Below are 24,319 nucleotides of genomic sequence, written 5' to 3'. Positions count from 1 at the left end.
GACCTGTGAGCTCGTCCATCCATCTAAGCAATACTTAATACTACATAGACTATTAAATCGAGTCGGGAACCCGGAGGGCAATATCCCTGGGTGTGTTTAGTCGGTGTGTCCCATTGCTCAGTACATTGGTCTATTGACCTATTCACTGGTAGCCGATGAAACTATTGTAGCTACGCTTATTTTTTTCTTATTTTTTTCCTGCCTAAGCTGATGGTCTAGAGTAGCCTTTCCCGAAGTGGTCGCTAACGCCCCCTCGTGGGCGCTGCAGGCGTAAGGGGGCGGTAAGAGACCCAGAAAAAAAATGGAGGCGTTGTATAGAGGATTGGAGGCGATTTGTAATTTCATTTAGGAGGACTCTTAGACAGTTCTCGCTATAGTGGTTTTTAAATACCTAAGTGAAAAAATGGGAGCGCTAAAAGGATTTATTCTCAAAGTGGGCAGTATACAACATAAGTTTGGGAGCCCCTGATCTACAGAGACCATATCAGCGTAACCTTAACTAGTAGGTGAGCCCATGGAGCTCAAACCTGACGATGTTGCTAACACGAACCCTAGCAAGAGCCGTGCTTCGCAGAATCTACCACCGGATCGGAGACGCGACCCACTAAGAAGATCTGGCAAGAAATTCAATGGGCTGTGTCTGTGGGTTAAGCTAGCTACGCGCGGACAGGTGGCTCACAGGCTCAACTTGAGAATTTGCTAACACTAGTAAGAGCAGTGCTTCGCAGAATCTACTACCCGATATTTATTGAAGTGAAAACTTCTTTAGAATCGTTGTGATTTCAAACCGGATGCAACGGAAAAAACGACAGGTAAGAGACACAAATACAAAAATGTGTAGGATGATGCCAGCAAAGAATGAGACAGAAATATACATACTATTTAATACAGCGCCATCTGTGAGATTTTTTAATACTAACGTGTGTATGAAAGCTCTTGTAGTGAATTTTAATTTAGGATTATACGTGAAATTAAAATATCAATTCACAGAGGGCGCTACCTTACAATTATTTACTAATGACAAAATTTTACATATACTTAAGACGTTTAGGATAATTGTATTTTAATTTTGGAAGGTTTCACTTCTACCACGTGTGAATTGCACACATTTTGTTTTTTCTATTTATTGGATTTTTTGACCAGTATAACACCGCGATATGACCTTGGTAGTCTAACGATTATGTTAGTCGAGTTTTTAGTGAGGAAATAATCATCGAATTGTGAATGGTTAGTTTTAGACCGCGCTTCCTACACTAGCGTTCGAACACATCTCAATTATGTATAAAGGTCATGCGCATATGAGAGCGATTTGTCTATACTAATTTTATACGTATCAAGAATATCGAAGAACCTATCTAATAGTTGAACCTTTAAGACATCTACCGATATCAGAATCAAACCCGAAATATCTATATATAAATACGTGAAGCAAAAACTTTGTATCCCTTTTTACGAAAATTGCGCGGACGGAGGAGTATGAAAATTTCCACACTTATAGAGAATATAGAGAAGGAGTGCACAATATTTTTTTTAAATAATGAATAAAAGATACATTAAATTAATAAAGAAAACATTACACACGCTACATACCATGTACTTGACGCACACCCGCATGCATACTATTTATTGTCAAACTTTTGTTCTTGACGTCTGTTGTCAAATTGAGATTAAATATTGTTTGTCTTTGTTAATATTTTTTATAGTGTAGTCTTGGCGAAATTTGTGATTATAGAAGTATAAAATACAATCATAATAGTGTACAAACTTACAATTCCAATTAATTATAGTCGAATTTCGACTACTGCGGGACCTCTAGTCACATTTAAAAACCTCATCATCAATTTTGTTTTTATTGCTTAGATGGGTGAACGCGGTCACGAACCACGCTAATAAGTGGTTACCGCGGCCCATAGACATCTACAACGTAAATGCCGTCACCCATTTCGTGTCATGAGTTCTATCAGTTCTAAGTTACAACTACAGTATAGTAGAAATATGCAAGTGGTGTATACCCGTACTGGCTCACAAGACAGACACCTGGCATCAGTGTGCTTAGTGCAAGTTTTTTAATGTTCTCGATAACGTAAAAGTCAACTCAAATTTGTATGGAGTTGGAACAGCGCCCTTAGCAGCAAAGGAAGGGAAGGAAGGATTTAACTTTTACGCGATCGAGATGTTAAAAAACACGCACTAAGCAAACAGTAAAGCTTCCGCGGCTATCTACTTTAATAACTTGACAAGCTCCAAAATGATGGTGCTTCACACGACTGCGAAAGGAATATCGCACCAAATTCAAAATATCGGGCGAAGCATTAACAAACATAAATCGCTGTAAAAACCGGTTAAATAAATATTATAATTTTTAACGTCTAATCACGAATTAAACGGACATTGTTTATCTAAATGTAATCAATGTTTTACGTAATAAACAAACAAGAATACAAAAATTTTCCTTATAACGATATTTATGACCGAGAGAGATAAGAGACAAAGGGCGAATGATGTAATCTCATCTGAATGAACTTATCTTGCATCAAGGTTACGCTAACACCGACTTGTTATTATAGTTATGTCTCAAAGCACAATTGGAGTGTCGTTTCGTGTTTAACATCGTGTTTTGAAGGACGCGAGATGCTTCCTTCCGGACTTCAAAGGTATTTTGTTGGAACAAGATTTTTGAGGGTTGACTACTTATTTGCGCCTCAAAATATACTCCGCGCGCGAGCTCCGAGGATTCGGGGGCTGAGGAAGCGGGCGGGTGTGCACCGCGCCCGACCGTCGCTTCATACCCCGCACTCTCCCAGTACTGAGTGTTGACCTTAACGTGAGAGTACGCTTACCGACTCGTTGTTTTTAATTTTGCGATAGCAGTGTTAATTACGTATGATTTCTAATATAAATAGTCTTACACTCTACAAATAGTCTTTTTGTTTGCACAAATAATTATTTAATTTGATGAAAAAGGAATGGCGACCATTAGCATAATAAACATGTCTTAGCATTAGAGGAATATTACTGGCAAAAGGATGGCTTAATGGAGGACGTTGTCGAATCATTTATTGAAGTATGTGAGGAGAGTGACATCAAGAGGAGAGTACATAAAATTCTTCAACTACTGATTAATCTGATTGCGAGAGTAATTAATAAGATTTCACGTTCATTTTGTTCAATAAAAATCAGTTCATGAAATGAAATTCATACGTGATCAATTGTTTTTTTTTTTTTTTTTCAAGTACATAATACCCTCATAAAACTATTTTATAATTTACACTCGCACGGAGGCTTAAGATGTGCTAGTATCGATAGCGCAATATCGACTAATTACAACACTAGCTCATTACGTCAACATTCCTTAAAAATCCTCGGAGCTCGCGCGCGGACTGTATATACGATTGAGTCTTCGATCTTATAGCTTAACGGCGCTAAAAGTTGCGACGAGTTTCTTTTTTTTTAGCCTCCCTATTCGCTGGTAGCCTAGGCGATTTTTGCAGCTACGCGTGGGTGGGTAGGACAGCTCACGGGCTCAATCTGAGAGGATTTGCTAACACTAACGGTACCAAGAGCAGTGCAGAATCTACCAATGGATCGGAGCCGCGACCCACTGAGAAGATCCTGCAAGAAAGTCAGTGGGCTGGTAAGAGCTTCGGTATCTACATTAATGAACCATCCAAACAATACAATTCAATACAATAAATACTTATTCATTAGGAGCTACAACAGAAATAATAAACGTACCAATCTTCCCTGCGGTATTCGCGTGTAGCAGACAATTAAAAACTACCTTTAAGATTTAATTTCGTGCTTTTCATTGTCATTACATTGAAATAGCACGTAAAAATCTGGAAATATTATTTTATTAGGAAAATAGAGGGTATGTAGCAAACACCATATTTAAATGCTGAAGATGAATTTGCGGTCTTTCGCGATTAAAAAAACTGTAAAGAATTTGAACTTCGCAAATAGTATAATAGAAGTTTGAAATACTTATTAAAAATAAATTAAGCCTTTATAGGGTACTGGAATTGTTTGGACACATTTCAAACAGTCACAAATTCAAACATCTAATGGTGAAAGGCAATATATGGCAACCGTCCCAGAGGACGTAATCCCACGTGATGGTCGGACCAAATTTGATTTTACCTAGACATCAAGTTCCACGATGCCCTTCACGAGGCCAAGGGTCAGAAGGAAATCGCACGTGAGAAAATGATGCAGTTATGACCCACAGTAATGAGGAAAGCGACGCAAAGAGTTTAAATTATGAACCTCCTAACTTGGTTTCGCCGTTGAAACCAGAACCCTCCTTAGGTTGCACGTAATCGGTTAAAATTAATCTATGGGGGTAGCTGACAAAAGCTGGATGAGAGACACCGAGGATCGTACAATTGGAGAGGCCTGTGTCCAGCAGTGGACTGCTATAGGCTGATGATGATGAAGAATCGTTGAAAAACAAAAAAAAAATGGGCCATGCTTATCTATGCTATGCTATTTATTATGAAGCAGTAATGAGTTTCGGTTTGAAAGGTGGGGCAGCCGTTGTAACTATACTGAGATCTTAGAACTTATATCTCAAGGTGAGTGGAGCATTGACGTTGTAGATGACTATGGGCTCCAGTAACCACTTAACGCCAGGTGGGCTGTGAGCTCGTCCACCCATCTAAGCAATAATAAAAAATAATAAAAAATATCCATTACCAGTCATTTTAAAACAAGCACGTTAAATCAATTAAATAGCGTAGCAACGCATCTCTTCTAGCTTCTGTTGCGCCTTTCACGTCGTGTACATAATATCATTGACCTTAGAGTCGTCGTTAAGATGCAACGACTTAATCTAAAGATTTATTTGTCTCGGGATAATTATTATCTACAATATTGCATCCTGTATATAATGAAATGCGCTAAAGTTCAAAACCAAGCTAGGTGATGTTTTTAATACGCTTTTATTAGCTTCAGACGTATTATGTAACGGAATCTTTGAACATGATTTTGACCCCCTTCAAAACGTCGGATTAACTCGAAATTTGGCATACTTATTACGGACCGATGACAATTCAATATTTAAGAAAAGAAATTAAAATTTAAATTCAACTAAAAAATGAAAAATAAATAATAGTTTTAAAAAACTAAAAAAATACGCTTTTATAGAAAATGCAACTAAAAATAGAAAATGAAGTCCGCGCAATTTTCGTAAAAAGGGTACAAAATTTTTGTTACTCACAAATAAACGATAGGTCCTATTTCTTCGACGTTCAGCTTCGGATCCAGTCCTTGCATGAACCGATCGTGGTTCGTGATGTTGAACGCGTACACCCTGAGCTTCACTTCATCGGGGGGATCTGCCCACCAGTCGTACGGCGGGAGCCCTAGAATCGACAACCACGCAGTGTGCTTAGTGCGAGTTTTTTAACAGGCGAACAGCGCCCCTAGCGGCAAACGTAGGCAAACGTTCCAACTCCATACAAATCTGAGCTAACTTTTACGCTATCGAGAACGTTAAAAAACTCGCACTAAGCACACTGATATTGACCGCGCAATCTAATGGGTACAGAGGGGCGAGCACGAATGACTAGCCATAGATAATACACATTAATTAGTTATAGATAGGCAACTCAAACGCTCAACAAAAGGTTTACGAGCGTCGGCCACTAGATGGCTTCGCTTCGATTAGATTTTCAGCGCTCCTGTAGATGGCAGTAAAATATTCCCTATCCTAAATTTTATTTTTAATGAAGGATTTCGTAAATTTTCAGAAACCACAAATTGATAAAATTTAATCAATTTACCTATAACAAATAAAGACTTTCATGTTTTTTTTTCTATGTTTAGTTAAACAATAATGAAATATCTTAACTTTAACAACATATAAGTTAAGGGGCATCCGCTACAAGATGTCGCTAGTTTCCGTACACAAAAAATAATTGTCTAAGTTCTAATGTCTCAGTTTTTAAATCACTACAATGGCTATCTCGCCCTTCAAACCGAAACGCATTACTGCTTCACGGCAGAAATAGGCAGAGCGGTGGTACCTACCCGCGCGGACTCACAATACATCCTACCACCAGTAGATCGCTTACAACGTATTCATGATTGAACGCACCTGGTCTCATGTTAAGCTTCTCCCACAGCATAAAATCCAGGGGCGTGAAGATAAGCCCCATCACGGACAACACTATGAAGGTGATGCCCAATACACACTGAACCTTGGGCCCTGGGAACAAAAGATACATTTCATAAAAATAATTTATAATATTTAACAAATGCTTGGTATTACAAATATTTTTAACTTGGTATTATAAACATTATAAATGAGTATATCAGAGGAAGTGTGAAAGTAGCCCCGGTAATCAACAAATTAAAGAGCGGACGGTTAGCGTGGTGTGGACATGTGATGCGTAGAGAGGAGATGCATGTGACTAGGAGATGTATGGAAATGGTAGTGCAAGGGAGAAGGGGAAGAGGTCGACCGATGAATACATGAATGGAGTCAGATCCGGTAGTAGATTTAGCGAAGCACTGATCTTGGTAGGGCTAGTGTTCATTCTCTCATAAGCTCACCCACCCGTCCGGGCGTAGTTGAAAGGCCTCTTAGGCTCCCAGCGAGTAGGTAGGAAAAATAGTAACGTACTTCTAGTTCCTGTAGCCCCAAAATCTAATTTGATGCGTAATGAGTCTATGTGCACGTCCTTACGGATCCGTCAGATCCAATAACCTTTGCATTAGACGCCTTCAGCTCTAACACTAGGAGCAGGCTTAGAGACCCCGGTAACCGTACTCGTCGAACTCGACAAAGCGTTCGACGTGGAACCTAACCCATGAATCAGCTCGCTGAGTTTTTCGCCGGATCTGCTCAGCGGGTCGCGATTCCGATCCGGTAGTAGATTCATTCGCGAAGCAGCTGCTCTTGAGCTTCGGAGGCGCTCGGGCAGCTGTTAGCAAATCCCACCCCTCTTGGCTGAGCCTTTGCTCGCCCATCTGTCCTGGTGAAACTGGAAATACCTCCAGGCCACCAATAATCCTTCAATCATAAAAAAAAGAGTCTATGTGATTTAACACCGATTGTTTTGTAAACTAAGTTACAAAATCATGTTCAAAAAAATCTTGATCTTATCCAACCTTTGTTCGAATCAATCCAATCAACCGTCATGGCTTTCTTTAATAAATTTACCACTTGTAGACGATATCAACATGACGTAATAGATACGCAAATCGTAAACCATATTAGAATAGATCCGTAACAACACAACGACCCATTGCCCTATTTTCTAAAATCATTCCGAACAATATAATGACGTCACTTCAGTCGCCATCTTCAAACAAAGGGTCGTCTCTATGGAATTACAATTAGAAGCCTTCGTAGCAGTTCATTTTGCTATTATTATAATGATATCAAATACTCCAGACAATGAAAGACCTAACTGCGCTTTCTGTAAATATAAATATGAATGTATTAACAATCTTACTCTTTTTGTCCACCTTATCCCCCTAGGTAGGGTCGGCACAGCGAATTTTCTACTACATTTTCCTCTATCAGCCGTCAGCTCAACACTCACTCCTCTCTCTCTCTCTCTCTCTCTCTCTCTCATATCGTCATTCACACACTCCATCCTCTGGTGGAAGGACCTCTTGTGAGTCCGCACAGGTAGGTACTACCGCCCTGCCTATTTCTGCCGTGAAGCAGCAATGCGTTTTGGTTTGAAAGGTGGGGCAGCCGTTGTAGCTATACTTAAACTTTAGAACTTATATATCAAGGTGGGTGGTGGCATTTACGTTGTAGATGTCTATGGGCTCCGGTGACCACTTAACACCAGGTGGTCTGGGAGTTCGTCCACCCCACTATGCCATAAATAAATAAAAATGTATTTTTCGGTTGACCTCTTCCCCCTCTCCCTTGCACTACCATTTCCATACATCTCCTAGTCACATGCATCTCCTCTCTACGCATCACATGTCCATACCACGCTAAGCGTATTGACCATATAAAATTAAATCGACAATAGTCGACGTCGCCCAAAACACGTCATTACGGATCCTCCCGATCCATTAACGGTACTTTTAGGTACCACAAGCACCGGTCACTGCCCTCGTCGAACCCGTCGCTTGCGACGAAGGGCTCGGCGAGCGAATTAACCCATAGACAGCCCACCGAGTTTCTCGCTGGATCTTTTCAGTGGGTCGCGTTTCCGATCTGGTGGTAGATTTTGTGAAACACTGTCCTTACTAGGACCAGTGTTAGCAACACTCCGGTTTGAGCCCCGTGAGCTCACCTATATGTTAGGGCGAAGCTGAAATAGCCTCTCAGGCTATCAGCATAGGTAGGACAAAAAAACCATAATAAATTCATCTAACAAAATATTCACTCAACTGTAATATAAATACGAAAATAACATTTAACGTCCTTCGTGGCTCTATTGAATTTAATATTTTAAACAATATTATTGTGTTACGTAAGATTGAATTATTCATCGAATGACAAGTGAGCGAACTTGTTTAACTCATTGACTGCCGTGTAGGTCACCGGTGCCCTACGCGGCGCACTGAAGTAATTGTGTCGATTTCTGTTACTAAGGCGCCTGGATTACCTAACTTTTTTTTTAGTTTTTTTTTTTTGCTTTTGTAGGCAGACGAGCATGCGGCCTGATGGTGATTGGTTACCCTCGCCCATGGACTTCAGCAATGCCAAGGGCAAAGCCAAGCAGCTGACTACCGCTTAATACTCTCCAAAAGCCTCGTTTGAAGAAGGACATGTCATAGCGCTCGGGAAACACCGTGGAGGGGAGCTCATTCCATGGCCGAATGGTACGTGGCAAAAAAGACCTCTGGAAACGCACTGTGGATAACCGCAGTGGCTCCAGGTAGTATGGATGAACTCTACTTCGGTGGCGGGCGGTGCGATGAAACGAGACGTAATTTCTCCTTCTTTTGTATGTTAATGTGTGTTATAGTAGTTTAGATCACTTAGAAATAGATTCATTCTTCATCTTTCAATTATTCATCTTTCTCAGAAACTACTAGAAATTATGGCACCTAAGTAAAAAGATCGAAGAGAGACATCGACATAATTACTTCATTGCGCCGCGTAGGGCACCGGTGACCTACACGGCAGTCAACATGTTAAGAAATATATATTTAAAATAAAGAAGTAATAGATACACTTGGCCCGCGGCTTCATCAGCGTCAGAATGGAACACGTCGAACTTTCTCGATCAAAGATTTGCTGGTATCGCTTTGAGGTTTTATTGCTTGCTTTTTTTTAAGGGATTTTATGTCCTGGTAACTTAGACCTTTAAGTCATATCTTATTTTAATTTATATTCTTTTTTTTATGAAAAATGATAATATGGAGTGAAATGAAATGAAGATGATTAATTTGAGACATTAATCCACTGGGATGAAATTAAATGATATGAGATGTGATGATATGGGATGAAATATAATCTCAGAAATCTCAGGTGATCATTTACTGAGATTTTTTTAATGGAATTTTTGGAGGATCCCGAGAAGCTACGTCCAGCGCCTTTTTTCATTTTCCCACATTTGTGCACTTTCACAGATATTAAACGGTTAAAAAATTACCGCTATTACACATTTAAGCCTGAGGAAACACTAAATAGACAAAATAAAACAAATTACACAACTTCACTCCTCGCGTTCCCGCCAAAAAGCCCATGATGGATGGTAAAGCCAGTATAGTCCATAGACACTGCTGACAGAGATCGAGATTTGACTTTAAGAATGCTAATACTAGGTACTGAGATTATATTTCTCTCTTCTCTCATTTCATTTAATTTCATCCCAGTTGATTAATGTCTCAAATTAATCATCTATAGTTCATTTCATTTCATTTCACTTCATATTATAATTTTTCATAAAAGTAAGAGTATTTATAAATTAAAATAAGACATGACTTAAAGGTCTTAGTTACCGGGTCATAAAATCTCTTAAAAACAAACCATCCATCATGATTGTTGTGTGAGCCCACGGTTCTCAGCATGAACGAGCTTGCTGACATTGACCCTAGCAATAAAAGTGCTTCTTCTACAATCGGATTAGAATCGCGACTTGAGGAGATCCGGCAAGAAACTCAGTGGATTAATTTGCTCAATTATTCATCGACACGTATCGAAATAGTCACTATGGATTTTCTTATTTCGTTTATTTATTTCCGACTCCATTTAAGGCTTTGTGCACCGCGAGCTTCTCTGCTCATCTGATGAATAAAAAAAATCCAAGGAAACAACAAAGTCTTTTGTCTTTTCTGACCTCACTTATTCTATAAACGTAGGGAGAACTATAAAATAACGTACGCTGTTTTAATGTTCTGTAACAAAAGAATCTATGGGCCTAATTATGAATGATAGAGGTCTTGTTGACGACCGGAGCGGACAAGATAACTTTTTACTCGTTGTAGGGTGCGGTGTGAGTTTGTTATTTAAAGATAATGTTACTTAAAAATGTTTATTGTTAAAATATAGAGAAAATAAATTAAATGTTAATATTATGAATGCACCCGGGTGACGCGGTTGTTGATCGTGCACTGACGATTTGTGGAAATGAAGTTAACGCGTCACGCGAATTATGCTGACAAAGGTGTCCGGTAATATATCACCGAACACTGGTGGTAGGACCTCTTGTGAGTCCGCACGGGTAGGTACCAACACCCCGCCTATTTCTGCCGTGAAGCAGTAATGCGTTTCGGTTTGAAGGGTGAGGCAGCTGTTGTAACTATATTGAGAGCTTTGAACTTATATCTCAAGGTAGGTGGCGCATTTACGTTTGTAGATGTTTATGGGTTCCAGTAACCACTTAGCACCAGGTGGTCTGTGAGCTCGTCCACCCATCTAAGCAATAAAAAAAAAATACATCTGCCTCAAAATTGTAAACGATTACGATTGGTATTTTTTTTTAATTAGCTCAGCATTATCCATTTCCAAGAAAGTTCCATTTTGAACTTATGATGTAGACGTCTTGTTGACCCAAAACATATGAGCTATTCATAAAACATACATTAAGACACAACCTTTAGACACAAATGACGTCATTTGTTACGAACAATTTAAATGATTTTAATGTTTTTAATTGTTTATATTTTAGAAATGAAATATTGTTTAAATTTAATTAAGATCTTTAATATTGCTGCATTGTTTTTTGTTGCAGTTGCATTTGTCATTTGCAACATATTATGTGAATTTTATGCGACCGCGAATAAGCTTTGCGAAACTGTTCAATCCGCTATCGCTTGTGACAACACACGAGCGGCTTAAACAGGCTATAAGTGACCTAGGAACTGATTACATAAATAGTTATCACGCGTCGACTGAATACAAATTTTGCATTTAGAATTCGTTCGTGATGATCGTAACATAGGATCGTGCTAAGTTTCTTCTATAAATAATCAGGTCTCTGAACACCTCAGAGATTCTAGTGACGTGAGTAAATGGCAACAAGCCCCTGGATAAGATAACAAAAGCGATTTTTGGTAGCCTAACAGACAATAGTTCGGTTATATTCACAGCCTAGATTTGGTATTTCACCTTCATACGACAGAAACGCCAAGCCTTACACATTAGGTCAAGGACGCCGTCTTTCAAAATAAAAACTTAATAATGGTTTTAAGGGGATATTATTAAGGGTTTAAACCCTCAGACACCGCCCACTGAGTCTCTCGCCGGATCTTCTCGGTGGGTCGCATTCCGGATTCGGTGGTACATTTAGAGAAGCACTCTCTTACTAGGGGTAATGATAACGTCACCAGATTAGAGCGCCGTGAGCTCACCTACTTGGTCGGCGAAGCTCGAGGATTAGGTAGGAAAAGAGCAAAAAAAACCTCAGGCCATCTCAGGCAATGATAATATTATAAAACACCGGCAGTAGCCGCGTCGTAGGGCACTACCGATTTCTTTACCCGAATTAATTGAGAAACTAATGTTTTTCGTGTCAACGCACGAGCGAAGCATTATAATAATAACTGGGAACAAATCACGCAGGGGTCATTCAGCCCCAATTTAAAATTCCCTATGTTATGGCCACCAGAGACTGACATACATACATACTTATATACGTTTAAATATGTACAAGATAATAAACGTCCAGACGAAGAGCATACAAACCTGTTCATCACACGAATGTTTCTCCGATGTGGGAATCGAACCCACGACCCTCGGCACAACAGTCAGCGGCGCTAACTACTCCGCCACCGAGTCCGCTACGAAGCCAACAAGAATCATTCAATCAATCAAGGTAGTACAAAGCTCACCGCAGTAATTGGTCTGTCTTCTTTTGCCATCAGAGCGGCTCGCGGCGCATATCTTAAAGTCGGCGGTGTCTAGGTTGTGGCAGCTCGTCTCGGGCGTCGTCTCGCTGTCTCCCGAATCGCTGTCCTCGGATCTGACGGAGGCCGCCCCGGAAGCTTCACCGCCGACCGCCGGCAGGATGGCTTCCGCCGACATTTCGATAGCTGATCACAAGAAAATCAATTCGTTAACGTTTATGGTTCAGTCAATCAAAGTGACGAATGCTGAGCATAAGTTGGAATCCTCCTGGAGCCCACTCTATCGAATTCAAGGTAATCGGTATACTTAGATTATTATTTACTGGTGGTAGGAGTCTCTTGTGAGTCCACGCGAGTAGGTACCACCGCCCTCCCTATTTCTGCCGTGAAGCAGTAATGCGTTTCGGTTTGAAGGGTGGGGCAGCCGTTCTAACTATATTTGAGACCTTAGAACTTATATTTCAAGGCGGGTGGCGCATTTACATCGTAGATGTCTATGGGCTCCAGTAACCACTTAACACCAGGTGGACTGTGAGCTCGTCCACCCATCTAGGCACTAAATAAAAAAAAGATAAAATACGCCTTAATTTTTCCTCAGTCGAGGTTTTTTGGAATAAAGGATTACTGGTGGCCCGGAGGCCATGAAAACTTGGTACTGGACGTCGTAACTTGGACAGACCATCAATGAGGTTGACCTGGTCAAAATAGTTGGTTAGGACTGGATGCGAAAGGAAAGAGACTTAAAAGAATGGAGTGCATGTGAAGAGAATGAGAAGACACATTTTTTGATTGCTTAGATGGGTGGACGAGCTCACAGCCCACCTGGTGTTAAGTGGTTACTGAAGCCCATAGACATTCACAACGTAAATGCGCCACCCACCTTGAGATATAAGTTCTAAGGTCTCAAGTATAGTTACAACAGCTGCCCCACCCTTCAAACCGAAACACATTACTGCTTCACGGCAGAAATGGGCAGGGTTTTGGTACCCACCTGCGCGGACTGACAAGAGGTCCTACCACCAGTATTCTTAACGATACAGCATATTCAGTTGACTTCGACTGCATTGATGATATTCTCTTTTTTCCATATCTATTTGCTGGTAGCCTAAGCCTGGTGGAATAACTTCCAGCTACGCGCGGACGGTTGGGTCAGCTCACGGACTCAACCTGAGAGAATTTGCTAGCACTAGTAAGAGCTGTGCTTCGCTGAGTCTATCACCGGATCGGAATCGCGAAACACTGAGAAGATCCGGCGAGAAACTCATTGGGCTGTGTCTATGGACGGTATTCTCATTTTTTAGTTTGTTGAAGTCGGTTTTCTTTTTAAATCCTTTGATTCATCGTTGGAGTCGTGAAGTGAACAAATGACCGACGCTTGTTAGAATTTTGGAATTCGACATGTAAGTTTCCTCCACCTTCATACGACAGAAACACGAAGTCTCTTACCCATTTAATCGCGGGCTCCGTGTGCCAAAATAAAAACTTAATGAGGGAGATTAAGGGGATATTAAGGGTTCATTACAACAACAAAATACCGTGTGCCAAAATAAAAACAAAATAAAGGTATTAGGGGAATATTAAGGGGTTAATTAGTACAAAAAAAAAACTGAACCGCTTAGATGGGTGAATAAGTTCTGAGACTATGTGGCACTAAGTGATAGGTATCATAACAGAAAATGAGTTGACACGACCGGACAACGCCGGTTATATTTGCATTAGGAAATATGACAGAATGTTTGCTGGTTCGTGATTTTACCAATGGATCTATAATTCAGGGTATCTCCTCCTCCTCTTCGCGTCGTTTCCTCCCTGTTGAGGATCGTGACCATCATGTTTCAACAGGATTTTATTCCTTGAAATGTCCCTCCAGCGCCTCCAATCATTGGCCGCATAAAGGGCGTCGTGGAATGGGACCTCTAGTGTGGTGCGGATTTGGTCGAACCACCTTGTCGGACTGCACCCGCACGGTCTTTTTCCCTCGATCTTCTATGTCACGAATAGTCTTTCTAAGCTGTCAGGTGTTTTCCGAGCAATATGACCGAACTATAGTTATAGTTTAAAGTATAAAAAGTATAGATGAATTGTAACACAGGGTTGATCGCGGGAACCTCCTTACTCTGCACGGGTTCTAACCCCGGCTGGATATTGAACGTCGAGTAAGAAAGTGCAAAGGGAGTCGTTTAGGGTAGAGCACGTATATCTTTGAGCCCGTGGTCTACTGCCAACGTTTGCAGACCCACATACTCTGCACGCTTGTGTGAAGTTTGACTTTCGACCCGCAAAAAAATAAAAAAGGTGTATTGTAGACTGCTTGGATGAGTACTGCTGTCTATCCCGCAATCTTAACAATATAACATAACCTTCTTCAAACGACGATTGAAAATAGTGCTAGTTTAATGCATCTACTCAGATATACCCCTGGTGCTTATGTTCACGGGCGTTCTTGAGTTCAAAAGAAAGAAAATCTGGTAAATTTTTTTTTTTGTCATAATAATAATTATCTTAGATTGGCGATTGCTCGTGAGGCATAATATAACATCTGCCCACAGCAATGATACTAACTGACGACCTCAACCTATCTGCCAAGAGTGATACGACAAAGAAAAATATTTTAGATAGGCATCTTTCGGGGCTTTAGAAGGTTCGGAAGATGCTGCGAACCAAGGTGAATTCTCGTAGGAAACACGGTCAGTGGCACATCGAGCAATTCTTTTACAATCACATTTTAATCTGAGGAAACGAATATCCCGCGAACAGAGAACGGATTTTAAAGATTACTGTTTATTATTCTCAAAGGCTTTATTGTTATCGGTGCTCACGGGTAGACGGCTCACAGGTGCATTACATTGGAACTATAGTAGGAAAGAAAGTGAAGGCCGAACCCAGTTGAATCGTTCTGACGGTATTTTCAAGTTTTTTATTATTGCGCTTGTAGGTAGAGGTTAGATTGGCGGACGAGCTAAGTGGTTACTGGAGCCCATAAACATCTAAAACGCAAATACGCCACCCACCTTGAGATATAAGTTCTAAGTTCTCAGTATAGTTACAACGGCTGCTCCATCCTTCAAACCGAAACGCATTACTGCATCACGGCAGAAATAGGCAAATAGGCAGGGTGGTGGTACCTATCCATGCGGACTCACAAGAGGTCCTACTATCAGTACAATCTGCTATAGATAGACAAATCCTCAGCTACTTCGGTCACATTTCCCGCCGACAGCCGGATAACTTAGACAAAGTGATTGTGATGGGTAAGGTGGAAGGAAAGAGACACCGTGGCCGATTACCTAGCCTCTGGTGTGACCAAATAACCACCCTAACTGGGCTGTCGCAAGCGCTCTACGAGATGCTGAGTACTGAACGAAGTGGAAACAGCTAACGAGACAAACTACGGTCAAGTTTCAAGGACATGACCTTCAGTAATGAAGAAAACGACGAAGAAAAAAAAGGCTGACGAGCATACGGCCCATGATGATGAGTGGTTACCGTCGCACATAGATGTCAGTAATGCTAGGGGCAGAGTCAAGCCGCTGCATACCGTTAAGTACTGTCCACAAGCCTCGTTTGAAGAAGGACATGTCACGGCGCCCGGGAAACACCGTTGAGAGTAAGCTCATTCCAGAGCAGGATGGTACGTGGAAAAAAGATCTCTGGAAACGCACTGTGGATGAATGCCGTGACTTTAGGTATCTAGATAGGCCAATGTTATCACCTCTAACGATTCCTCAGACCTTACGTCTATACAAGATCATCATGACGCGAATATCGCCACAATTCGGAATCTCAGATCGATGTCTCATAATTTTACTGTGGATCGGCTGTCCTTTAGAAAACGTTATTCGCAGCACAAATGGTCAACAAATAGTCAACTAGATCATAACCATAATCATTCAATGTTATTAAATTTATTCATCGTGGAGGTCATTGAGCGAGCGCTACGTGTTTGCTTAAATCAGCTCGCAAATGTTCGATCGCCAACATGACGCATGTTATCTATGGATAGGGCAGGTCACGAATAAGGCATCAGAACAACGTGACGATTCGGCACCCGAAGAATATAAATATTTTTTCTATGATTGTGACATTACTGGTGGCCCGGAGGCCTCTCCAGTTTCACCAGGACAGGTGGGCGAGCAAGGGCTCAGCCAGGAGGGATAGGGTTTGCTAACAACTACCAGATCGCCTTCAAAGGAGACCTAAGAACTGTAGAGTAGATGTTTCGCGAATAAATCTACTATCGGATCGGAATCGCGACTCGCTGAGGAGATTCGGCGAGAAACTCAGCGGGCTGCTGTTCAGGTTAAGTGAATATGAATCTTCCACCCCTCCAGAAATAATTCGCGTTGATTCAATAAATTAGAACAGCATAAACAGCACTAAACAGTTTTAGAGCTTTGTGAATTTCTTAATATGACTCTTAGAATGTACGTTTTCAAGGTCAAGTTTCGTAATGTATATTAAAAGCGTGTTTTGTAACATCACAATCGCACAGTCAGGGTTTATGTAGATTGCCAGACTTGCAGGCTTAGATTCCGAGATTTCGGTGTACTGGGATTTGTTAATTATTTTGCAGGTTTGATTATCGTCAATCGTCGTTCGTTATGTCTTTATTTTTTATTGCTTAGACGGGTTAAGTAATAACCGTAGCCCATAGACATCTACAAAGTAAATGCCACCCCCTACTCTGAGATATGAGTTCTAAGGTCTCAAGTATAGTTACAACAGCTGCCCCACCCTTCAAACCGAAACGAATTACTGCTTCAGGACAGAAATAGGCAGGACGGTGGTACCTATCTGTGCAGACTCACAAGACGTACTACCACCAGTGGTTACGCAAATTAAATTTTTTGCGGGTTTGAGTTTTATTGCACGATGTTATTCCTTCACCGTGGAGGTCAATCGTGAATATTTGTTAAGGACGTATTTCATTAGAGAAATTGGTATCCGCCTGCGGGATTCGAACACTGGCACGATTGCGTCGCCCGATACACCGGCCGTCTTATCTTTTAGGCCACAACGAATCCATCATTTGTTTAATTTGAATGTAACAAACAAAAAAAAAACACAAGGCTTTTTAAACTTATTTAACTTCAACATTTCTCCTTGCTTTGCTATAACAGCAATTAATTGATGTCTGTCAAAACTATTCAGCGTTTTCTTGCCAACTTGCGTCTCATAGGACAATCACGTGTATGGCATTTGTTAGTTTATGTCCAGTGCTTCCCAATCTTTTTCGTTCCCGTCCCCTTTAATAAAATTTTTACACGCTTTATATTAGCTTCTTTTTTTACAATAAAATCATTTTTCTTACACTATTTTAATGCAAATTTATTAAAATTTATTTTCTATTTTTTAGTTGAATTTTATATAAAGCGTGTTCTTTAGTTTTTTTTAAATTATTATTTATTACTTATATGAGCACTCAATCCCCTGATAGCTCCATTATTTTGTCCGTGCAGTTTGGGTCATAAAACATAGCTCAGCTAGGGCGGTGACATGTTGCGCGGGCGTAACGCCATTATCTATAAAAACAAATGAGTCGTCGAAGGCAGGTACACGGCGGCGGGGTGGTAGACGAAGGGTGGTGAGACATTGTTATGTTATGAGTCATTTGTACTTACCTGCAAATTATAGTACATTATGTCGAAGAGAAATGTGTATTTATGCATTCGTTCTTTGAATTTCTTTAGTGACACAATGGCTACTCCTTTGTTTTGAATCAAAACGGCAGAATTTATTCAAAATTATATTTGCACGTACGTGTTGCTATCAACAATGTGTTAAAAATTTTCACTGAAATAAAAATAGATCCCGAAAAGTTACAAAGTGTTAATTTCTGCCGTTCTCGTTAACTTTCTACGGCGATATGTGATGTAAGTGTTCGATTAGTGATTTTTTCTTTCATTTTATCACTAACCCACTAAATGACAAAACTAAATACACTATCGATAACGCTTATCGACAGCAATAATGCGCATCACTATGCCCGTCCATGAGGCTCGTGAGTGGAAGAGAGAGCGAAATACTCGCTTCACCGCTCCGATATTGTATGACCCAAACTGCACGGAAAAAAAAATCTACTATAGACTCTAATTCCGGGACAACCTTGGCGCGCGCCTGTCATCTGACAACCCTAAATGAAAGTAGCCATTGTTTCGAAGATGCGAGGCAGGTGTAGGTCAATGTGCCATCTCTTCTATAATTTGGCGAACTTTTTTTGACGAGCTCACGCCCCTCCTGGTGTTAAGTGGTTACCGGAGCCCATAGACATCAACTACGTAAACGCTACTTGAGACACGAGTTCTCTCTCACGAAGTCTCGCTTTTATATTTAAGTTAAAGCCTCGCCTCAGAGAGATGCAGGGTGGTGGTACCTTTTTTCCCCATCTATTTGTTGGTAGCCTAAGGGGCTATTCCAGATACGCGCGGACGTGTGGGTGAGCTCACGGACTCAACCTGAGAGAATTTGCTAACACTAGCCCTAGCAAGAGCAGTACCGCGCTGAATCCACCACCGGATCGGAAACGCGACGATCGGGAGGATCCGAAATGACGTGTTTAGGGCGACGTCAACTGTGTACCATTCGGTCCCCAGGATCGGGTACGTAAGCATTTCTCAAGGTGGACTTGGCTTTACTTTAATGATGTCTACGGACTCCTGCAGCCGCTTAGCTGTCAACTGGGCTGTGAGTTCGCTCAAGTATCTCTAAGCAACAAATATCGAGCCGTACTCACAAAATTAATTTCAATCTTTAAACTAAGAGACGTAACGTAATGTGCATCGGGAGGTGTCATTGACCGCTCTGCACTCGCACGGAGGTCGTCCCCTCACCTACATCTGTATGAGACCGCAAATGTGTAGCTTTAATACTAAATAAATGATAAATCGAGTATGTTTTAATAGCACCGAGCACAGGGATCTAGACAGCATAAACCGTGCCACAGATAAAACAAACTTGTAATGGCGTCATTTGAAATTAAGAGGTAGTTTTTTTTTTCACGTTAAAGTCCTCGAAGAAATAGTTTACTAGTGGCTAGGTATTTGTGTATTAGCTTTCCACACACGTCAACGATTAAGGGGTCTTAAAAAAGTAACGATTTCATGAATTTAAGCTTTCTGTAATTTTCCATTTTTTTGTATTTAGACATGTTCAGAATAAAAAATGCTTCATCACAATCAAGTCAATCATTCATTTATTGATAATATAATATAATATTAATTTTTATTTTGCATTTTACGCATTTGACAACGCCAACACGGATGACAATTTAAATAGGAACTTTTTTAAAAAGCTTACAAATCGTACTTCTTTTGTTTTTAATAATGTTCTAATATCTAGTTTGTTTTCCTTTATTATTGTATTATATACTGATTAAATAAAATTGCCGAATTTCAACACGCATTACTGGAAAAATAGCAAACAAGTTAGAATTTGAATTTCGAACCAGTGACACGAATGAGATTCGGGGTAGTTTTTAATGTATAACTCCTAATTTAACGGTATTTATAATATATAGTTAAAGGACCACGTGCCTGTTGTCATGACAACAAAACTGTACTTATAATTACGGTAACATTATGGTTATGAGAATTAAATCAAATAACTCGCTTTTGGGCCCAAATTTGAAAACGACCCTAAGACGTGGAAACGACAACACAGGTGCTTTTTTTTAATTCCACTCCCTTAAACATCTCCAACCGAAAATAATCACTCAATAATACTTTATTGTGTATTTGATAGTGAAAACAATTCCTTGCGAATTCATTACGAAACAATAAATTCGTTCATATATTGATAGCGGTTGACGGACCCAATTCACTTTCAATGAACCGTTAATCAATATCTATTCAGGTCATTTAGTATTGATACATTAAGTTGGAACCAGAGCTAGTCCAGTCTTCGGTCGCTCGCTCGCCGGTCACAAAGAGAACGTATCGTCGTTCATTAGGTCAGAGATTGATAAATAAAATCTGATCTAGTTTTTATCGCAAGAAATTTTGGTACTTACGTATTAACGCCACCGCGGCAAAAATTCGGATAAACTTTCCTCTATTGTCCGTTGATTTTGGGTCGGGATGGGGGGGGATAAGGTTTACCCCCACCAATCCCACCCCCCGGAACTCCGTGGTTATGAAGATATCCACGGTTAATTTTTTTGATTAAAATTGCATTATTTAGTCAAACTCGAAGGGAGCTTAAGTTTGAATCCGCCTTATCTCCGGCGCTGTGGGAAGAGCAGCCCTTCCGCCCTTGCGTGCCGAAGCACGGTCACACGTGCTCCGTCACAGCGGGCGAGAACTGCTCTCCCTCCGCGCCTCCGGTTTTTTAAATACACTCTAGGGGTAGGGCAGACAAGACCAGGTGGAAAGTGGGGTGCTCTGATTCGCTTTTCCATATATATATATATATTTTATTCCTTTTTGATGGATGGACGAGCTCACAGGCCACCTGGTGTTAAGTGGTTACTGGAGCCCATAGACATCTACAGCGTAAATGCGCCACCCACCTCGAGATATAAGGTCTAAGATCTCACTCAGTATAGTTACAACGGCTACCCCACCCTTCGAACCGAAACGCATTACTGCTTCACGGCGGAAATAGGCGGGATGGTGGTACCTAACCGTGCGGACTCCCAAGAGGTCCTACCACCAGTGATTAAGCAAATTATAATTTTGCGGGTTTGATTTTTATTACACGATGTTATTCCTTCACCGTGGAAGTCAATCGTAAACATTTGTTGAGTACGTATTTCATTAGAAAAATTGGTACCCGCCTGCGGGATTCGAACACCGGTGCATCGCTACATATGAATGCACCGGACGACATACGAATGCATCGGACGACATACGAATGCATCGCTACATACGAATGCACCGGACGTCTTATCCTTTAGGCCACAACGACTTCGAAATATACCATATTTTTCGAGTTGTCCACACTTGCTAACCATTAAATTTTTGCCGCGGTGGCGTCAATACGTAAGTACCGAAATTTTATATTTGATTGTGATCAATTCAAACTGCTTCTAAATTGCTAATAGGGACAAAACGAAAGACCAGTTCAAAGACCCTTTTTGTACCGTTTACGTTTCGTGTTTCAACGGGAGATCCTTTAAGCGGGTTTAATTGGTAGCCCGAAGTTTTATTTTTTATTACTTAGATGGGTGGACGAGCCCACAGCCTACCTGGTGTTAAGTGGTTACTGGAGCCCATAGACACCTACGACGTAAATGCGCCACCCACCTTGAGATATAAGTTCTAATGTCTCAACGGCTGCCCCACCCTTCCAACCGAAACGCATTACTGCTTCACGGCAGAAATAGCAGGGTACCTATCCGCGCGGACTAAGGAATAAAAAATAAATAAAAGACACGGTGGACCGATGGGATAGTCAGGACGGGCGGACCTGGACGAGATTGGCGGGTGATCGAACTCTCCATTATTTATCCCACATTGTGGTAGGCTTTCCCTATTCTACTCCTTCACTTCGCTTTGTCTTCGACATGCTCGTCAACAACATTGCATTTGAGTGAAGCAAGTTCCTTTGTCTTCCCCGTTAGTGTTCCAACATTCAATATAACGAAGCGGGTAGCGGGTGATCGAACATTATAGCATTAAAAAAGAGAGAGCCTGTGCCTAGCAGTGGCTATGAAAGGGTTGAAGATAAATAAAATTAAAACACAGCCATACACACGGGTTGATTTGGTTAGCTGGTGACCTGTCTTGCAGGTTCTTTGTAAGAGCTTAGTATGGATTGTCAGAATCGAAGACCTTTTTTTTTTTTATTGCTTTGATGGTTGGACGAGCTCATAGTCCACCTGGTGTTAAGTGGTTACTGGAGCCCATAGACATCTAGAACGTAAATGCGCCAACCACCTTGAGATATAAGTTGTAAGGTCTCAGTATAGTTACCTATGACCTTAGTATGGATTGTCATATCTTTAACCGCAGAAGTGTCGGGCTATCCATGTCCCGCCGATAATCTTACTGTAGTACAATAAATAGAACTATTGCGATTAATTGTATTGTTATAAACATTATCGTGACATAAAAGTGTATGACAATATTGCTTCTATATTAAGTATTATTTATTGTTTTTTATTGTTTTTTTATTGCTTAGATGGGTGAACGAGCTCACAGCCCCACCTGGTCTTAAGTGGTTCTGGAGGCCCAAGACATCTACAACGTAAATGCGCAACTCATCTTGAGATATAAGTTCTAAAGTCTCAAGTATAGTTACAGAGGCTGCCCCACCCTTCAAACCGAAACGCATTACTGCGTCACGGCAGAAATAGGCAGGGTGATGGTACCTACCCGTGCGGACACAAGAGGTCTTAGAGAGACATTAGAACTTATATTATCTCAAGGTGGGTGGCGCATTTACGTTGTAGATGTCTATGGGCTCCAGTAATCAGTAACCACTTAACACCAGGTGGGTTGTGTAAGGAATAAAAAAAAAATTGTTACGCCGCAGTAAAAGCAACATCATCTATCGTCGAATACGAGAAATGAATATTAAAAGAATTGGTAAAATTGAGAGCGCTCGAGAAGTACAACGCCGTCTATTGTCAAATGGCAGAAATAAATATTGAAACTACTCGACTTGTCAGGAATACTCTCGATAATTCTAGGGATGTCGTATCGACTATAAAAGCGTTGCAGAAATGACACGATGTTAACGAATCAACGTCACGTGATACATTGATGGCTGTGATTGGCCAACGATGACGTCATATCGCACGAACCAATCACAAAACAGGAAACGCAACAGTGGCACCAATTGCCAAAATTTAAAATTAATATAACACGAAGAAAAAAGATGGACGCGCATTTCAATTTTGTATTTGTAAAATAATTAAAAACAATATAATGAGTATTTGAAGAAGTAAACGCATTTATTCATTTTCTTGGCCACCTCAAGATACATCTAAGAAATAGACGCAACATTTCTATTGGACCTTCAGCACCGGATCATCAATTAAGTTGAACCAGACGCTTACTTGAGAGACGCATCGGCCATTGAAAAGGAAAATTCGAAAAATCTCACCAAATTCGCAAGATTACAGTGCTTTGGCAAGGCGTGCTAACCAAAATTTGCAAAAAATTTTTCCCCTTCGCGTATATAGTAGTACTCTGCTTTCTTCAAACCCTTTTTGTTTTTCATTTTGCGTACGTACGTACTTTGTTGTTTTATTATTTAAAAACTGTAAGTACACCACCATTTACTTGTTTCCACAATGACTACATCAGATCATAAGGTAGAATTATTGATGAAAGATCTTACAAAAAAACGCGCATCTATTAAATGTCGTTTGAATAACTTTGGAAAATACGTGAATTCATTCGAAGGTGTAGAATTAACTATTCATCAACGTACCGAGCTAAAACTGCGGATGGCAGGATCGCAAAGTTTAATGAATGATTTTAACCTCGTTCAGACTCAAATAGAAGACATTAGTGTTGAAATTGATATTGAAAAACAGTTAGAATCGCGTGAAGATTTCGAGCAAAAATATTATAATATTCTTGCCCTTGCTGAATGTCTGACCACCGCTGATGAAAAGTCAAAAGGTATGATGTCTGAACCACCGATTACAAGTTCCAAAAGTATTAAATTACCCACTATATCTGTCCCCACCTTTGACGGCTTATATGAGCACTGGTTAGAGTTCCGCGATACATTTTTGTCATTGATACATAATAGTGAAACAATTACAGAAATTCAAAAATTTCATTATTTAAAATCGTCTTTGTCCGGGAACGCTAAATCGGTCATAGATTCCATAGAATTCTCTGCTAATAATTATAAAGTTGCTTGGGAACTACTGTTAAATCGATTTGATAATACGAAACTATTAGTACATAACCATGTCAAATCCATGTTTACCATGCAATCGTTGACTAAAGAATCACCAGTGCAATTACGCAGATTAATTGATAATATTTTAAAAAACCTTCGCGCTTTAAAGCTTTTAGGGGAACCTACAGAGTATTGGGATACGTTAATCATTTACATCATTGTCACAAAATTTGATTCCATTACCGAACGGGAA

At 40.4% G+C, this 24,319-nt stretch overlaps 1 protein-coding gene and 1 long non-coding RNA gene across 2 annotated transcripts in view; one reads left to right on the top strand and one right to left on the bottom strand.

Moving 5' to 3' along the window:
- LOC101743088 (scavenger receptor class B member 1) overlaps nt 1-24,319 on the bottom strand; it is a 45,472-nt gene that overhangs the window by 11,564 nt on the left and 9,589 nt on the right. The window contains exons 2-4 of the mRNA XM_004930730.5: nt 12,253-12,453; nt 6,098-6,208; nt 5,219-5,363 (exon numbers count right to left, since the gene is read on the bottom strand). Coding sequence (XP_004930787.1) covers nt 5,219-5,363; nt 6,098-6,208; nt 12,253-12,445 — 449 coding nt within the window. The 5' untranslated portion in view covers nt 12,446-12,453. The remainder of the gene's footprint in view (nt 1-5,218; nt 5,364-6,097; nt 6,209-12,252; nt 12,454-24,319) is intronic.
- The window catches only part of LOC134201146 (uncharacterized), a 28,717-nt gene continuing 16,818 nt past the window's right edge, over nt 12,421-24,319 (top strand). Inside the window, exons 1-2 of the long non-coding RNA XR_009976352.1 lie at nt 12,421-12,561; nt 13,372-13,551. This is a non-coding gene — a long non-coding RNA (uncharacterized LOC134201146). The remainder of the gene's footprint in view (nt 12,562-13,371; nt 13,552-24,319) is intronic.

This window comes from Bombyx mori, chromosome 23 (assembly GCF_030269925.1).
Source record: "Bombyx mori chromosome 23, ASM3026992v2".
In the NCBI taxonomy this organism is placed as follows: Eukaryota; Metazoa; Arthropoda; class Insecta; order Lepidoptera; family Bombycidae; genus Bombyx; species Bombyx mori.
This window is presented reverse-complemented; position numbering and strand designations above follow the sequence as displayed.